This window comes from Salmo trutta, chromosome 35 (assembly GCF_901001165.1).
Source record: "Salmo trutta chromosome 35, fSalTru1.1, whole genome shotgun sequence".
Lineage (NCBI taxonomy): Eukaryota > Metazoa > Chordata > Actinopteri > Salmoniformes > Salmonidae > Salmo > Salmo trutta.
Window position 1 is genome coordinate 39,842,426 of NC_042991.1, and position 18,051 is coordinate 39,860,476.

The window sequence follows — 18,051 nt, forward strand, 5'->3', positions numbered from 1 at the left end:
AGGACATTCTCTGATCTGTATTACAGGCCATAATGAGGACATTCTCTGATCTGTATTACAGGCCATAATGAGGACATTCTCTGATCTGTATTACAGGCCATAATGAGGACATATTCTGATCTGTATTACAGGCCATAATGAGGACATATTCTGATCTGTATTACAGGCCATAATGAGGACATATTCTGATCTGTATTACAGGCCATAATGAGGACATATTCTGATCTGTATTCCAGGCCATAATGAGGACATTCTGATCTGTATTCCAGGCCATAATGAGGACATATACTGATCTGTATTCCAGGCCATAATGAGGACATATACTGATCTGTATTCCAGGCCATAATGAGGACATTCTGATCTGTATTCCAGGCCATAATGAGGACATTCTGATCTGTATTCCAGGCCATAATGAGGACATTCTGATCTGTATTCCAGGCCATAATGAGGACATTCTGATCTGTATTCCAGGCCATAATGAGGACATTCTGATCTGTATTCCAGGCCATAATGAGGACATTCTGATCTGTATTCCAGGCCATAATGAGGACATTCTGATCTGTATTCCAGGCCATAATGAGGACATTCTGATCTGTATTCCAGGCCATAATGAGGACATTCTGAATACACTGTGATTTTCCACTCTGTGTAAGCCGTATCTTTCCATTTATACTGAACTAAAATATAAACGCAACATGCAACAATTTCAAAGATTTACCTAACTTCAGTTCAAATCAAATCAAACTTTGCCACATGTGCCGAATACAACAAGTGTAGACTTTACCGTGAAACGCTTACTTACAAGCCCTTAACTCTATTTCTTGAACTGCATTGTTGGTTAAGTATTTACCAAATAAACTAAAGTAAAAAATAATTAAAAGTAACACAAAATAACAATAATGAAGGTATATACAGGGTACTGAGTCAATGTGTGGAGGTACAGGTTAGTAGAGGTAATATGTACATGTAGGTAGGGGTGTAGTGACTATGGGGGTACAGGTTAGTAGAGGTAATATGTACATGTAGGTAGGGGTAAAGTGACTATGGGGGTACAGGTTAGTAGAGGTAATATGTACATGTAGGTAGGGGTGAAGTGACTATGCATAGATAAGAAACAGCGAGTAGCAGCAGTCAAATGTAAATAGTCCGGTGGCCATTTTGATTAAATTGTTCAGCAGTCTTATGGCTTGGGGCTAGAAGCTGTTAAGGAGCCTTTTGGACCTAGACTTGGTGCACTGGTACCGCTTGCCGTGCGGTAGCAGAGAGAACAGTCTGACTTTTTGGGCTTTCCTATGACACCGCCATGATGAAGCCAATGACTGAGGTGGTATACTCCTCAATGCCATTGGATGAATCCCAGAACATATTCCAGTCTGTGCTGCAAAACAGTCCTGTAGCTTAGCATCTGAGTCATCTGACCACTTCCGTACTGAGCGAGTCACTGGTACTTCCTGCTTTAGTTTTTGCTTGTAAGCAGGAATCAGGAAGATAGAATTATGGTCAGATTTGCCAAATGGAGGGCGAGGGAAAGCTTTGTACCCGTCTCTGTGTGTGGAGTAAAGGTGGTCTAGAGTTTTTTTCCCCCTCTGGTTGATCATGTGACATGCTGGTAGAAATGAGGTTGAACGGATTTCAGTTTGCCTGCATTAAAGTCCCCGGCCACTAGGAGCGCTGCTTCTGGATGAGAATTTCTTGTTTGCTTATGACCTTATACAGCTTGTTGAGTGCGGTCTTGGTGCCAGCATTGGTCTGTGGTGGTAAATAGACGGCTACAAAAAAATACAGATGAAAACTCTCTTGGTAGATAGTGTGGTCTACAGCTTATCATGAGGTACTCTACCTCAGGTGAGCAATACCTCGAGACTTCTTTAATATTAGACATCGCACACCAGCTGTTATTGACAAATAGACAAATAGTCTTACCAGACGTAGCTTCTCTGTCCTGCCGATGCATGGAAATGCCCGGCAGCTCTATATTATCCGTGTCGTTGTTCAGCCACAACTCGGTGAAACATAAGAAATTACAGTTTTTAATGTCTTGATGGTAGGATAGTCTTAAATCGTATATCATCCATTTTGTTTCCCAGTGATTGCACGTTGGCCAATAGAACGGATGGTAGAGGAGATTTACTCACCTGCCTACGAAGGCAGCCCGAACTCCGCCCCCTTTGTCTCCGTCTTTTCATGACGGGGATTTGGGCACGTTCCCGAGAAAGCAGTATATCCTTCGCGTCGGACTCGTTAAAGAAAAATCTTTGTCTAATTCGAGGTGAGCAATTTCTGTTCTGCTGTCCAGAAGTTATTTTCGGAGACGGTAGCAGCAACATTATGTACAAAATAAGTAAAAAAAAAAAAAGTTATAAACAACGCAAAAAAAAAAACGTACAAAATAGCACAGTTGGTTAGGAGCCTGTAAAAGCCATCCCCTCCGACGCCATTCTCTGTCAGTTCATATCAGCAAATCAGTCAATTGAAATAAATTCATTAGGCTCTAATCTATGGATTTCACACGATTGGGAAAACCGATATGCATCTGTTTGTAACAAATGCCTTTAAAAAAAAAATAGGGGTGTGAATCAGAAAAAAATAGTCAGTATCTGGTGTGACCATCATTAGCCTCTCTCTCTACTGGGAATACAGATATGCATCTGTTGGACCGATGCCTTTAAAAAACAAAAAAATGTAGGGGCGTGGATCAGAAAAAAATTATCAGTATCTGGTGTGACCACCATTGGGCTCATGCAGCGTGACACATCTCCTTCACATAGAGTTAATCAGGCTGTTGATTGGGTCTGTGGAATGTTCGTCTTCAACGGCTGTGAGAAGTTGCTGGATATTGGCAGGAACTGGAACACGCTGGTCGAATCCACCCCATGGCAAAGTGCGTAGAATTGCAGCAAACGTATTTAAAAATGCAACATTTTCTCTACGCCACAAGGCAAAACGTGTAGATACAGTATCCCTTCTATCTTCAGTTTAGTTCCACAGTAGCGACTTACAGTTAAGCGACTTCATCTTAATATAGCTAGGTGGGACAATCACATATCAAAAGTTCACTTTTCCTCAAAGTAGCTATCAGCAAAGTCAGAGCAAGAGAGGGAGGGGGGCTGGTTCCACCATTGGAGAGCCAGGACAGTTTAAAGCTTGGACTAGGGGTGGGTGGGCCAAGACACCAGAGGTGGCAGAACAGGTTGTGGGGTGCCAGGACAGAGAAGAGCTCTGGACTGGGCTGAGCGGGAGCTGCCTTCCTGTAGAGGTGGGCGGGCCAAGACACCAGAGGTGGAGGAACAGAGAGCTCAGGTTGGGGTGTTGGGTTTGATCCTAGGCTGAAGGTAGGGAGGGGAAGTTCCTCTTGCTGGTCCGTAGGTAAACACCATGGTCCGGTAGCGGAGTGTCTGGAGGAGCAGGGTGATATGAGAGAACTTGGGAAGGTTGAAAACCAGGTGGGCTGCAGAGTTCTGCATCAGTTGCGGGGGTCCAGCCAACAGCGAGTTGTAGTAGTCTAGATGGGTGATGATAAAAGTCTGGATTAGGACCTGTGACGCTTCCTGTGTGAGGTAGGGTCGTACCCTAGGGATGTTCCTCTTCCTGTGTGAGGTAGGGCCGTACCCTACGGACGTTCCTCTTCCTGTGTGAGGTAGGGTCGTACCCTATGGATGTTCCTCTTCCTGTGTGAGGTAGGGTCGTACCCTACGGATGTTCCTCTTCCTGTGTGAGGTAGGGTCGTACCCTATGGATGTTCCTCTTCCTGTGTGAGGTAGGGCGGTACCCTACGGATGTTCCTCTTCCTGTGTGAGGGAGGGCCGTACCCTACGGATGTTGTAGAGCATGAACCTGCAGGAGCAGGTCACTGCTTTGATGTTTGCAGAGAATGACAGGGTGTTGTCCAGGGTCAAACCAAGGTTCTTTGCTCTCTAGGAGGGCGACACTGTGGAGTTGTTGACTGTGTGGAGAGGTCTTTGAGTGGGCACGCCTTCCCGGGAGTAAGACAGCTCTGTCTTGTCGAGGTTGAGCTTGAGGTTGGTGGGCCAACATCCAAGTTGAGATAGCTGCCAGGCACGCATAGATGTGTGTCGCCACCTGGGTGTCAGAAGGGGAGAAGGAGGAAAGTAGTAGATTGTCATCCGCATAGCAGTGATAGGAGAGACCCTTGTGAGGACATGACAGAGCTGAGCGACTTGGTCTATAGAGAGAAGAAGAGAGGTCCATCCTCATAGCAGTGACAGGAGAGACCATGTGAGGACATGACAGAGCTGAGCGACTTGGTCTATAGAGAGAAGAAGAGAGGTCCATCCTCATAGCAGTGACAGGAGAGACCATGTGAGGATATGACCAGTGACTTGGTCTATAGAGAGAAGAAGAGAGGTCCATCCTCATAGCAGTGATAGGAGACACCATGTGAGGATATGACCAGTGACTTGGTGTATAGAGAGAGGAGGAGAGGGACTAGAACCGAGCCATGGGGGACACCAGTAGTGAGAGTCCGTGGTGCAGCCACAGACCCTCTCCACGTCCCCTGGTAGGAGCTACTGTGGAACTAAGTGAAGGTGTCCTGTATAAACTACTGTGGAACTAACTGAAGGTGTCCTGTATAAACCACTGTGGAACAAAATATAGGTGTCCTGTATAACTACTGGGGAACTAAATGAAGGTGTCCTGTATAAACTACTGTGGAACTAACTGAAGGTGTCCTGTATAACTACTGTGGAATTAACTGAAGGTGTCCTGTATAACTACTGTGGAATTAACTGAAGGTGTCCTGTATAAACTACTGTGGAATTAACTGAAGGTGTCCTGTATAACTACTGTAGAACTAACTGAAGGTGTCCTGTATAGCTACTGTGGAATTAACTGAAGGTGTCCTGTATAAACTACTGTGGAACTAAATGAAGGTGTCCTGTATAAACTACTGTGGAACTAACTGAAGGTGTCCTGTATAACTACTGTGGAACTAAATGAAGGTGTCCTGTATAAATTACTGTGGAACTAACTGAAGGTGTCCTGTATAACTACTGTGGAACTAACTGAAGGTGTCCTGAATAAACTACTGTGGAATTAACTGAAGGTGTCCTGTATAAACTACTGTGGAACTAACTGAAGGTGTCCTGTATAACGACTGTGGAATTAAGTGAAGGTGTCCTGTATAACTACTGTGGAATTAACTGAAGGTGTCCTGTATAAACTACTGTGGAATTAACAGAAGGTGTCCTGTATAACTACTGTGGAACTAAATGAAGGTGTCCTGTATAACTACTGTGGAATTAACTGAAGGTGTCCTGTATAAACTACTGTGGAATTAACTGAAGGTGTCCTGTATAAACTACTGTGGAATTAACTGAAGGTGTCCTGTATAACTACTGTGGAACTAAGTGAAGGTGTCCTGTATAACTACTGTGGAACTAAGTGAAGGTGTCCTGTATAAACTAATGCGGAACTAAGTGAAGGTGTCCTGTATAACTACTGTGGAACTAACTGAAGGTGTCCTGTATAACTACTGTGGAACTAAGTGAAGGTGTCCTGTATAAACTACTGTGGAACTAAGTGAAGGTGTCCTGTATAAACTACTGGGGAACTAACTGAAGGTGTCCTGTATAAACTACTGGGGAACTAACTGAAGGTGTCCTGTATAAACTACTGTGGAACTAACTGAAGGTGTCCTGTATAAGCTACTGTGGAATTAACTGAAGGTGTCCTGTATAAACTACTGTGGAACTAACTGAAGGTGTCCTGCATAACTACTGTGGAACTAACTGAAGGTGTCCTGTATAACTACTGTGGAACTAAGTGAAGGTGTCCTGTATAAACTACTGTGGAACTAACTGAAGGTGTCCTGTATAAACTACTGTGGAACTAACTGAAGGTGTCCTGTATAAACTACTGTGGAACTAACTGAAGGTGTCCTGTATAACGACTGTGGAACTAACTGAAGGTGTCCTGTATAAACTACTGTGGAACTAACTGAAGGTGTCCTGTATAAACTACTGTGGAACTAACTGAAGGTGTCCTGTATAAACTACTGTGGAACTAACTGAAGGTGTCCTGTATAAACTACTGTGGAACTAACTGAAGGTGTCCTGTATAACGACTGTGGAACTAACTGAAGGTGTCCTGTATAAACTACTGTGGAACTAACTGAAGGTGTCCTGTATAAACTACTGTGGAATTAACTGAAGGTGTCCTGTATAACGACTGTGGAACTAAGTGAGGAGATTCACTGAGTCTGCCCCCTTCGGTAATATAGAACGCCCTTAGTCATGGCAGACACACAATACCATAGAAGAAGACCCTTAGATAGTGAAAGATTACAATTCATCTGGTGAATGAGGAGAAGACCTCAACCCAAAGTCACAGAAGGGGACATTTAGGAACCTCTGGCAGCTCCAGGTGAGATATAATACATTGGCACACCTTGCACTTTACAAATGGAGTGGAATGAAGCAGAATGTTCCTTTGTTTTTTGAACTGGTTGAATGTCGATGTTTTTCCCTGTAGGCACCTGTAACTTCCCACCAGTAGCATGAATAACACTCCAACCCAAATTCATATCGAATCATTTAGTCCAGGTCAGTTTTCAGTTTATGATTTTATCTTGTTCAGTTGTAAATCAAACAAATAAAAGTTTTTGATTGAAACTTATTTTACAAGATAGTGAATCAAATTGTGAATCATGTCAAGGGTGGCGATATTTCTGATGAGTACACAGTCTGGACGTACCTGGCCCGCTCCAGGGACCATGTTAGGGGTGAAGTCTGGACGTACCTGGGCTGCTCCGGTGATCATGTTAGGGATGAAGTCTTTGTGTCCAGGAGCGTCCATCAGAGTCACCACCTTAGAGGCCGTCTCAAACTTGGTCATCCCCACATCCATGGTTACACCCCTGGAACACACACACACACACACACACACACACACACACACACACACAGATTCAGTGGGTGTTTTAACAGAGTAGGTCGGTATGTACGTGGATCCGTCTCCGTCTGTACACACACCTGTTCCTCTCCTCTCCTGTCTCATCCAGGACCCATGCGTAGGCGAACGAGGCCTTGCCGGCCTTTTTGGACTCCTGTTCGTACTTGTGCATGGTGCGTTTATTGACGTTTCCCAACAGGTACAGCAGGTGACCCATCAGAGTGCTCTTCCCAGCATCCACATGACCTGGAGAGGAGGGGGGGTGAAGTGAAAAAACAGGAATCATACTGAAAATGTTCTGTTCAATCTCTGTAACCACGCCGACAGTGTAGTCTCTGTAACCACGCCGACAGTGTAGTCTATGTGATTCAGTCCATGCGTGAGTGCGTGTGCGTGTGCCTCAGAGGAATGTGTACGTGCGTTTATGTACCTATAACCACCAGGTTGAGTAGAGACTTGCCCCCTTGTCTCTTCTCCAGCTCTGCCCTGACGTTCAGCTGTTGCTTGGCCTTCCCCGGGGTACGTCCTGGGGTGGGGACGGTAGGGGGCTCCTCGGCCCCCCCGAACCCTTTAGAGGGTGTCTCCGGCCGCTTGGAGGGGGTGTCAGGGCTGGTTTTTGCGGTCATGTCATCAGGGCTACCCCCGCGATGCACGGACGGGCTGGGGACCCCGTTCTCCTCTGTACTGGACGGACAGGACAACAATAAGAGAAGGAACATTTATTTAACTCTTCTTCTTTTTAAGGAAATCTTCAGTATAACCCTGGTAAGACACGCTACAATCAAGTTAGTTTGTTTTGATAGGACAGGGAAGAGGAGACAGAGGAGACAGGGATGAGGGGACAGGGAAGAGGGGACAGAGGAGAGGGGACAGAGGAGACAGGGATGAGGGGACAGGGAAGAGGGGACAGGGAAGAGGGGACAGGGAAGAGGAGACAGGGAAGAGGGGACAGGGAAGAGGAGACAGGGAAGAGGGGACAGAGGAGAGGGGACAGAGGAGAGGGGACAGAGGAGACAGGGAAGAGGGGACAGGGAAGAGGGGACAGGGAAGAGGGGACAGGGAAGAGGAGACAGGGAAGAGGGGACAGGGAAGAGGAGACAGGGAAGAGGGGACAGAGGAGAGGGGACAGAGGAGACAGGGAAGAGGAGACAGGGAAGAGGGGACAGGGAAGAGGGGACAGAGAAGAGGAGACAGGGAAGAGGGGACAGGGAAGAGGAGACAGGGAAGAGGAGACAGGGAAGAGGGGACAGGGAAGAGGGGACAGGGAAGAGGAGACAGGGAAGAGGGGACAGGGAAGAGGAGACAGGGAAGAGGGGACAGGGAAGAGGGGACAGGGAAGAGGAGACAGGGAAGAGAGGACAGAGGAGACAGGGAAGAGGGAAGAGGAGACAGGGAAGAGGGGACAGGGAAGAGGGAAGAGGAGACAGGGAAGAGGGGACAGGGAAGAGGGAAGAGGAGACAGGGAAGAGGGAAGAGGAGACAGGGAAGAGGGGACAGGGAAGAGGGAAGAGGGGACAGGGAAGAGGGGACAGGGAAGAGGGAAGAGGAGACAGGGAAGAGGGAAGAGGAGACAGGGAAGAGGGGACAGGGAAGAGGGGACAGGGAAGAGGGGACAGGGAAGAGGAGACAGGGAAGAGGGAAGAGGAGACAGGGAAGAGGGGACAGGGAAGAGGGGACAGGGAAGAGGGAAGAGGAGACAGGGAAGAGGGGACAGGGAAGAGGGAAGAGGAGACAGGGAAGAGGGAAGAGGACTAAGTGTGACGGGACTCGTCCGAAGTTAACCCACACAAATGAAGGGAAGTATGAACGTAGTTTTGTGCCAACAAAAATAAGGGGTTAAAATATGTGTCCAAAAAAAATATATATATACACAGATATATACACAAATATATATATATACAAAGATATATACACAAATATATACACACAGATATATACACAAATATATATACACAGATATATACATACACAGATATATACACAAATATATATACACAGATATATACACAAATATATACACAAATATATATATACACAGATATATACACAAATATATATACACAGATATATACACAAATATATATACACAGATATATACACAAATATATATACACACAGATATATACACAAATATATATACACAGATATATATATACACAAATATATATACACAGATATATATACACACAGATATATACACACAGATATATATACACAAATATATATACACAAATATATATACACACAGATATATATATACACAGATATATACACAAATATATATACACACAGATATATACACAAATATATATATATACACACAGATATATACACAAATATATACACAAATATATATACACAGATATATACACAAATATATATATACACAGATATATACACAAATATATATATATATACACACAGATATATACACAAATATATATATATACACAGATATATACACACAGATATATACACAAATATATATATACACAGATATATACACAAATATATATATATATATATATACACAGATATATACACAAATATATATATATACACAGATATATACACAAATATATATATATACACAGATATATACACAAATATATATATATACACAGATATATACACAAATATAGATATATATACACAGATATATACACAAATATATATATATATACACAGATATATACACAAATATATATACACAGATATATACACAAATATATATATACACAGATATATACACAAATATATATATACACAGATATATACACAAATATATATACACAGATATATACACAAATATTTATACACAGATATATACACAAATATATATATACACAGATATATACACAAATATATATATACACAGATATATACACATATATATATATACACACAGATATATACACACAGATATATACACACAGATATATACACATAGATATATACACAAATATATATATACACAGATATATACACAAATATATATAAACACAGATATATACACAAATATATATATACACAGATATATACACAAATATATATATACACATATATATATATATACACAGATATATACACAAATATATATACACAGATATATACACAAATATATATACACAGATATATACACAAATATATATATACACAAATATATATATACACAGATATATACACAAATATATATACACAGATATATACACAAATATATATATACACAGATATATACACAAATATATACACAAATATACATACAGTACCAGTCAAAGGTTTTAGAACACCCACTCATTCAAGGCTTTTTCTTATTTTTACTATTTTCTACATTCGAGAATAATAGTGAAGACAACAAAACTATCAAATAACACATATGGAATCATGTGGTAACCAAAAACAAATGTTTAACTTGTGTCAAACGTTTCGGGTTCCCTTCCACAAGCTTCCCACAATAAGTTAGGTGAATTTTGGCCCATTCCTCCTGACAGAGCTGGTGTAACTGAGTCAGGTTTGTAGGCCTCCTTGCTCGCACACACTTTTTCAGTTCTGCCCACAAATTTTCTATAGGATTGAGGTCAGGGCTTTGTGATGGCCACTCCAATACCTTGACCTTGTTGTCCTTAAGCCATTTTTCCAAAACTTTGGAAGTATGCTTGGGGTCATTGTCCATTTGGAAGACCCATTTGCGACTAAACTTTAACTTCCTGACTGATGTCTTGAGATGTTGCTTCAATATATCCACATAATTTTCCTGCCTCATGATGCCATCTATTTTGTGAAGTGCACCAGTCCCTCCTGCAGCAAAGCACCCCCACAACATGATGCTGCCACCCCCGTGCTTCACAGTTGGGATGGTGTTCTTCGGCTTGCAAGCCTCCCCTTTTTCCTCCAAATAACGATGGTCATTATGGCCAAACAGTTCTATTTTTGTTTCATCAGACCAGAGCACATTTCTCCAAAAAATACGATCTTTCTCCCCATGTGCAGTTGCAAACCGTAGTTTGGCTTTTTTATGGTGGTTTTGGAGCAGTGGCTTCTTCCTTGCTGAGCTGCCTTTCAGGCTATGTCGATATAGGACTCGTTTTACTGTGGATATAGATCGTTTTGTACCTGTTCCCGTTCCCAACTGTTCCTGTTCCCGTCCCCAACTGTTCCTGTTCCCGTCCCCAACTGTTCCTGTTCCCGTCCCCAACTGTTCCTGTTCCTGTCCCCAACTGTTCCTGTTCCCAACTGTTCCTGTTCCTGTTCCCAACTGTTCCTGTTCCCGTCCCCAACTGTTCCTGTTCCCGTCCCCAACTGTTCCTGTTCCTGTTCCCAACTGTTCCTGTTCCCGTCCCCAACTGTTCCTGTTCCCGTCCCCAACTGTTCCTGTTCCCGTCCCCAACTGTTCCTGTTCCTAACTGTTCCCGTCCCCAACTGTTCCTGTTCCTGTCCCCAACTGTTCCTGTCCCCAACTGTTCCTGTTCCTGTCCCCAACTGTTCCTGTTCCTGTCCCCAACTGTTCCTGTCCCCAACTGTTCCTGTCCCCAACTGTTCCTGTTCCTGTCCCCAACTGTTCCTGTCCCCAACTGTTCCTGTTCCTGTCCCCAACTGTTCCTGTTCCTGTCCCCGTTCCTGTCCCCAACTGTTCCTGTCCCCAACTGTTCCTGTTCCCGTTCCCGTCCCCAACTGTTCCTGTTCCTGTCCCCGTTCCCGTCCCCAACTGTTCCTGTTCCTGTCCCCAACTGTTCCTGTTCCTGTCCCCAACTGTTCCTGTCCCCAACTGTTCCTGTTCCTGTCCCCAACTGTTCCTGTCCCCAACTGTTCCTGTTCCCGTCCCCAACTGTTCCTGTTCCCGTCCCCAACTGTTCCTGTTCCTGTCCCCAACTGTTCCTGTCCCCAACTGTTCCTGTTCCCGTCCCCAACTGTTCCTGTTCCTGTCCCCGTTCCTGTCCCCAACTGTTCCTGTTCCTGTCCCCAACTGTTCCTGTCCCCAACTGTTCCTGTTCCTGTCCCCAACTGTTCCTGTCCCCAACTGTTCCTGTCCCCAACTGTTCCTGTTCCCGTCCCCAACTGTTCCTGTCCCCGTCCCCAACTACTATAGTCGTTATCTCTCCAGTCTGCCCCAGAGAAAAGCTGATGAACATTGTGTGTGTGTGTGTGTGTGTGTGTGTGTGTGTGTGTGTGTGTGTGTGTGTGTGTGTGTGTGTGTTATACCTCGGCACGTCAAAGCCCATGGTCTGTTTCTTCCCCGAGACGGTCATGCGGGCCACTTTAGGCAGAACCTCTGAGTCCAGTTGACATTTCCCCGCCTCACGGCCCTTAGCTGGGGGAGAGAGAGACACACTCAGTAACACACACACACACAGTTTCTCTCTCTCTCTCTCACACACACACACACACACACACACACACACACACACACACACAATGCAACTCCGTACAAACAAACACAATAATATTCTCTCTCACACAGGAATACAACAAAACACAGTATACAGTTTCATTATGCAATTTTAATGTATTACTTAGCAAATTAATTTGAGTGAACTAGTAAAGCACAACATGTGCAGAACCATTAGCAAATACACAAGGTGTGTATCAGATACAGCTGGCTTCATCAACAGAGACAGCAGGCTTCATCAACAGATACAGCAGGCTTCATCAACAGAGACAGCTGGCTTCATCACCAGATACAGCAGGCTTCATCAACAGATACAGCTGGCTTCATCACAAGATACAGCAGGCTTCATCAACAGATACAGCAGGCTTCATCAACAGATACAGCAGGCTTCATCACCAGATACAGCAGGCTTCATCACCAGATACAGCATGCTTCATCAACAGAGACAGCTGGCTTCATCACCAGATACAGCAGGCTTCATCAACAGATACAGCTAGCTTCAACACCAGATACAGCTGGCTTCATCACCAGATACAGCAGGCTTCATCACCAGATACAGCAGGCTTCATCACCAGATACAGCAGGCTTCATCACCAGATACAGCAGGCTTCATCACCAGATACAGCTGGCTTCATCACCAGATACAGCAGGCTTCATCAACAGATACAGCAGGCTTCATCACCAGATACAGCAGGCTTCATCACCAGATACAGCTGGCTTCATCACCAGATACAGCTGGCTTCATCACCAGATACAGCTAGCTTCAACAGATACAGCTAGCTTCAACAGACACAGCTAGCTTCAACAAATACAGCTAGCTTCAACAAATACAGCTGGTTTCATCAACAGATACAGCAGGCTTCATCAACAGATACAGCTGGCTTCATCACCAGATACAGCTGGTTTCATCAAGAGATACAGCAGGCTTCATCAACAGACACAGCTGGCTTCATCAACAGATACAGCTGGTTTCATCAAGAGATACAGCAGGCTATACTAACAGTCCATTAGTATTAGTGTAGAGACTGTGGATATAACAGTCCACTAGTATAGAGACTGTGGATGTAACAGTCCATTAGTATTAGTGTAGAGACTGTGGATGTAACAGTCCATTAGTATAGAGACTGTGGATGTAACAGTCCATTAGTATAGAGACTGTGGATGTAACAGTCCATTAGTATAGAGACTGTGGATGTAACAGTCCATTAGTATAGAGACTGTGGATGTAACAGTCAATTAGTATTAGTATAGAGACTGTGGATGTAACAGTCCATTAGTATAGAGACTGTGGATGTAACAGTCCATTAGTATAGAGACTGTGGATGTAACAGTCCATTAGTATTAGTATAGAGACTGTGGATGTAAGAGTCCATTAGTATAGAGACTGTGGATATAACAGTCCATTAGTATAGAGACTGTGGATCTAACAGTCCATTAGTATAGAGACTGTGGATGTAACAGTCCATTAGTATTAGTATAGAGACTGTGGATGTAAGAGTCCATTAGTATAGAGACTGTGGATGTAACAGTCCATTAGTATAGAGACTGTGGATGTAACAGCCCATTAGTATAGAGACTGTGGATGTAACAGTCCATTAGTATAGAGACTGTGGATGTAACAGTCCATTAGTATAGAGACTGTGGATGTAACAGTCCATTAGTATAGAGACTGTGGATGTAACAGTCCATTAGTATTAGTATAGAGACTGTGGATGTAAGAGTCCATTAGTATAGAGACTGTGGATATAACAGTCCATTAGTGTAGAGACTGTGGATGTAACAGTCCATTAGTATAGAGACTGTGGATGTAACAGTCCATTAGTATAGAGACTGTGGATGTAACAGTCCATTAGTATAGTGACTGGATGGTTTGTGCTTTGTCACTCCTCTCTGAAAGGAACCCTTGACTGATGAGTGTGCAGCAGTCTGCTCCAGGACCTGGGCTGGGTCTAGCTAGATGAGTCAGTGATGTGCTGGTATGACTGGTGTCTGACTGGGAACACTGGTAGCCTGGTCGGTAAAGGGTTAATTTCAGAACTGGCAGTTGCTGTGGAAATAGAACAGTGATACATTTTCGCAGAATGATTCTTGGGGCGCTAACTAAACAAACGCAATACCTTGTCATGAACACAAATGTACACACACACACACACACACACACACACACACACACACACACACACACACACACACACACACAGTCTCTCTCACACACACACACACACACACACACACACACAGTCTCTCTCTCACACACACACACACACACACACACACACACACAGCCACTGTCTGTCTCTCACACACACACACACACACACACACACACACACACACACACACACACACACACACACACACACACACACACACACACAGGTAGAGATGTTTCAGAGAGCGGAGGAGAGATGGTATGATCCAGATATTTATCACACCTTGTCCACACACGGAGAGAAACGCAGAGACCAAACTGAGCTCTGATCTGCATCGCCCCAGTGGTGAACCCTCTGCAGAGGCCGTATCAGAAGTATGAATGCCCTGAATACTGCAGAGGCCGTATCAGAAGTATGAATGCCCTGAATACTGCAGAGGCCGTACCAGAAGTATGAATGCCCTGAATACTGCAGAGGCCGTATCAGAAGTATGAATGCCCTGAATACTGCAGAGGCCGTATCAGAAGTATGAATGCCCTGAATACTGCAGAGGCAGTACCAGAAGTATGAATGCCCTGAATACTGCAGAGGCCGTATCAGAAGTATGAATGCCCTGAATACTGCAGAGACAGTATCAGAAGTATGAATGCCCTGAATACTGCAGAGGCCATTCAGACAGCAGGATGAATGCCCTGAATACTGCAGAGGCCATTCAGACAGCAGGATGAATGCCCTGAATACTGCAGAGACAGTATCAGACAGCAGGATGGCCACGCAGAGCAATGAAGGAAACCAATGGCATTTGGCTGAGCTTTCCCTTTCTGGTTCACTTCATTAGTCCAAACGAGAGGGAAATGTCTCTTCTGTTTTTTTTACCCAACCACACACACACACACACACACACACGGACGGACACACACTAACACACACACACACACAAACTAACACACACACACACACACACTAACACGGACACACACACACACACACACACTAACACACACACAGTCTTGTACAGCTAACCTTGTGGAGACACACAGATTGTTTTCTAACTGAGGTTTCTCTGAATGAGTCTTTCTGGAGGACAGGAAAAACCCTGCTGCAAGGAGACTGATTCACGAAAACCACCTAGGAGCCACCTCTCTGTGTGTGTGTGTGTGTGTGTGTGTGTGTGTGTGTGTGTGTGTGTGTGTGTGTGTGTGTGGCTATTCTTGTGGGGACCAGACGTCAAACTAAACAAACAAACATTTGACCAACTGGGGAAATTTTGTTGGTCCCCCACGAGGTCAAATGCTATTTCTAGGGGGTTAGGAGCTAGGGTTAGAATTAGGTTTAGGGTTAGAATTAGGTTTAGGGTTAGAATTAGGTTTAGGGTTAGAATTAGGTTTAGGGTTAAGGTTAGAATTAGAACCCTGATTGCTGCAGCTGGAGACTTACATTTCCCTCACTAACTTTAAACATCAGCTATCTGAGCAGCTAACCGATCGCTGCAGCTGTACATAGTCCATCTGTGAATAACCCACCCAACCTACCTACCTCATCCCCATATTGTTTTTATTTACTTTGCTGCTCTTCTGCACACCAGTATCACTACTTACACATCATCATCTGCTCATCTATCACTCCAGTGTTGATCTGCTAAATTGTAATTACTTTGCTACTATGGACTATTTATTGCCTTACCTCCTCATGCCAGTTGCACACACTGTATATAGACTATTATTTTTTCCCTATTGTGTTATTGACTGTACGCTTGTTTATTTCATGTGTAACTCTGTGTTGTTGTTTCTGTCGCACTGCTTTGCTTTATCTTGGCCAGGTCGCAGTTGTAAATGAGAAGTTGTTCTCAACTTGCCTACCTGGTTAAATAAAGGTGATTTAAAATTATATTTTTTAAAGGTTAAGGTTTAGGGTTAAAGGTTAAGGTTTAGTGTTAGGGTTAAAGGTTAAAGGTTTAGTGTTAGGGTTAAAGGTTAAGGTTTAGGGTTAGGGTTAAAGGTTAAGGTTTAGTGTTAGGGTTAAAGGTTAAAGGTTTAGTGTTAGGGTTAAAGGTTAAGGTTTAGGGTCTCCTGTTGTCATTCAGCTAAATCCTGAAGAATACAGTGTTACTACTGTTGACCTGCCCTGACAATCACACACAATCTAAACAGTCTGCATCACAATGATGGCAGGGAGGGAGGGAGAGAGAGAGTTAGGGAGCGAGGGAGGAAGGGAGGAAGCCGGGAGGGAGGGAGCAGGGAGGGAGGGAGAGAGCAGGGGGAGCGAGGGAGGAAGGGAGGCAGAGGGAGAGAGGGAGGAAGGGGGAGAGGGCAGGGGGAGCAAGGGAGGGAGGGAGGAATAGGGAGCAGTGGGAGAGGGCAGGGATGGAGGGAAGGAGCAAGGGAGGGAGAGGAAGCAGGATATGCAAACCCTCTCCTTCTAGGATTACAGAAAGCCCCATTTGATCAGGATGGTAGTCGCAGGCTTCATCTACCCTCTTACAACACCTGTTCTCTCCTCCCATTGACCACACACACACACACACACACACACACACACACACACACACACACACACACACACACACACGCGGCCTGGAGGTAGGTTTTGGACAAAAGGTTCCAACCCTGAGGGTTATAGTTAATGACCAGAATCCATCAGTCAGTCAGCTGTGTTTGCCTTCCTAACACACTGAGCAAATAACAGGAAGTCAAGCATGTACAGTTCTGGGCATTCAAAATGTAACCTAATACTAGAGCATATTTACTTCAAAGTGGATGCAACTGCACCGAGGGAATGACTGCAATACGGAGAATGGAGAGGTGTGAGAGATAGAGACAGAGAGACAGAGGAGAGAGGAGAGAGAGACAGAGAGGAGAGAAAGAGAGAGGAGAGAAAGAGAGAGAGGAGAGAAAGAAAGAGAGAGAGACAAAGGAGAGAGAGAGAGAAAGAGAGAGAGACCGAGAGAGAGAATGGACAGGTGTGAGAGATAGAGACATAGAGAGAGACAGAGGAGAGAAAGAGAGAGAGAGAGAGAAAGAGAGGAGAGAGCGACAGAGAGGAGAGAGCGACAGAGAGGAGAGAGCGACAGAGAGGAGAGAGAGAGAGGAGAGAGACAGAGAGGAGAGAGAGAAAGAGAGACAGAGGAAGAGAGAGGCCGAGACAGAGAGGAGAGAGGCCGAGAGGAGAGAGAGAAAGAGAGAGAGAGACAGAGGAAGAGAGAGACAGAGAGGCAGAGAGGCAAGAGAGAAAGAGAGAGACAGAGAGGCCGAGACAGAGAGGAGAGAGACAGAGGAGAGAAAGAGAGAGAGAGAGAGAAAGAGAGGAGAGAGCGACAGAGAGGAGAGAGCGACAGAGAGGAGAGAGAGACAGAGAGGAGAGAGAGAGAGAAAGAGAGAGACAGAGGAAGAGAGAGACAGAGAGGAGAGAAGCAGAGAGGAGAGAGAGACAGAGAGAGACAGAGGAAGAGAGAGACAGAGAGGCCGAGACAGAGAGGAGAGAGGCCGAGAGGAGAGAGACAGAACGTGAATATATAATAATCTCCACTGTAATCTCCCTCCTTGCCACTAGGGTGCAGTAGAGGCTGTGGCAGAGTAAAGTATAGTAATTAACTGCTGTAAC

The 18,051-nt window shown here is 44.5% G+C and overlaps 1 protein-coding gene across 4 annotated transcripts in view; it reads right to left on the reverse strand.

The window, feature by feature from the left end:
* The window catches only part of LOC115175191 (HBS1-like protein), a 64,266-nt gene that overhangs the window by 19,237 nt on the left and 26,978 nt on the right, over positions 1-18,051 (reverse strand). For all 4 annotated transcript variants that reach the window (XM_029734436.1, XM_029734437.1, XM_029734438.1 and 1 more), the window contains 4 exons: positions 12,112-12,220; positions 7,343-7,596; positions 6,993-7,158; positions 6,760-6,877 (listed from right to left, as the gene is read on the reverse strand). In XM_029734436.1, the coding sequence (XP_029590296.1) occupies positions 6,760-6,877; positions 6,993-7,158; positions 7,343-7,596; positions 12,112-12,220 (647 nt within the window). The remainder of the gene's footprint in view (positions 1-6,759; positions 6,878-6,992; positions 7,159-7,342; positions 7,597-12,111; positions 12,221-18,051) is intronic.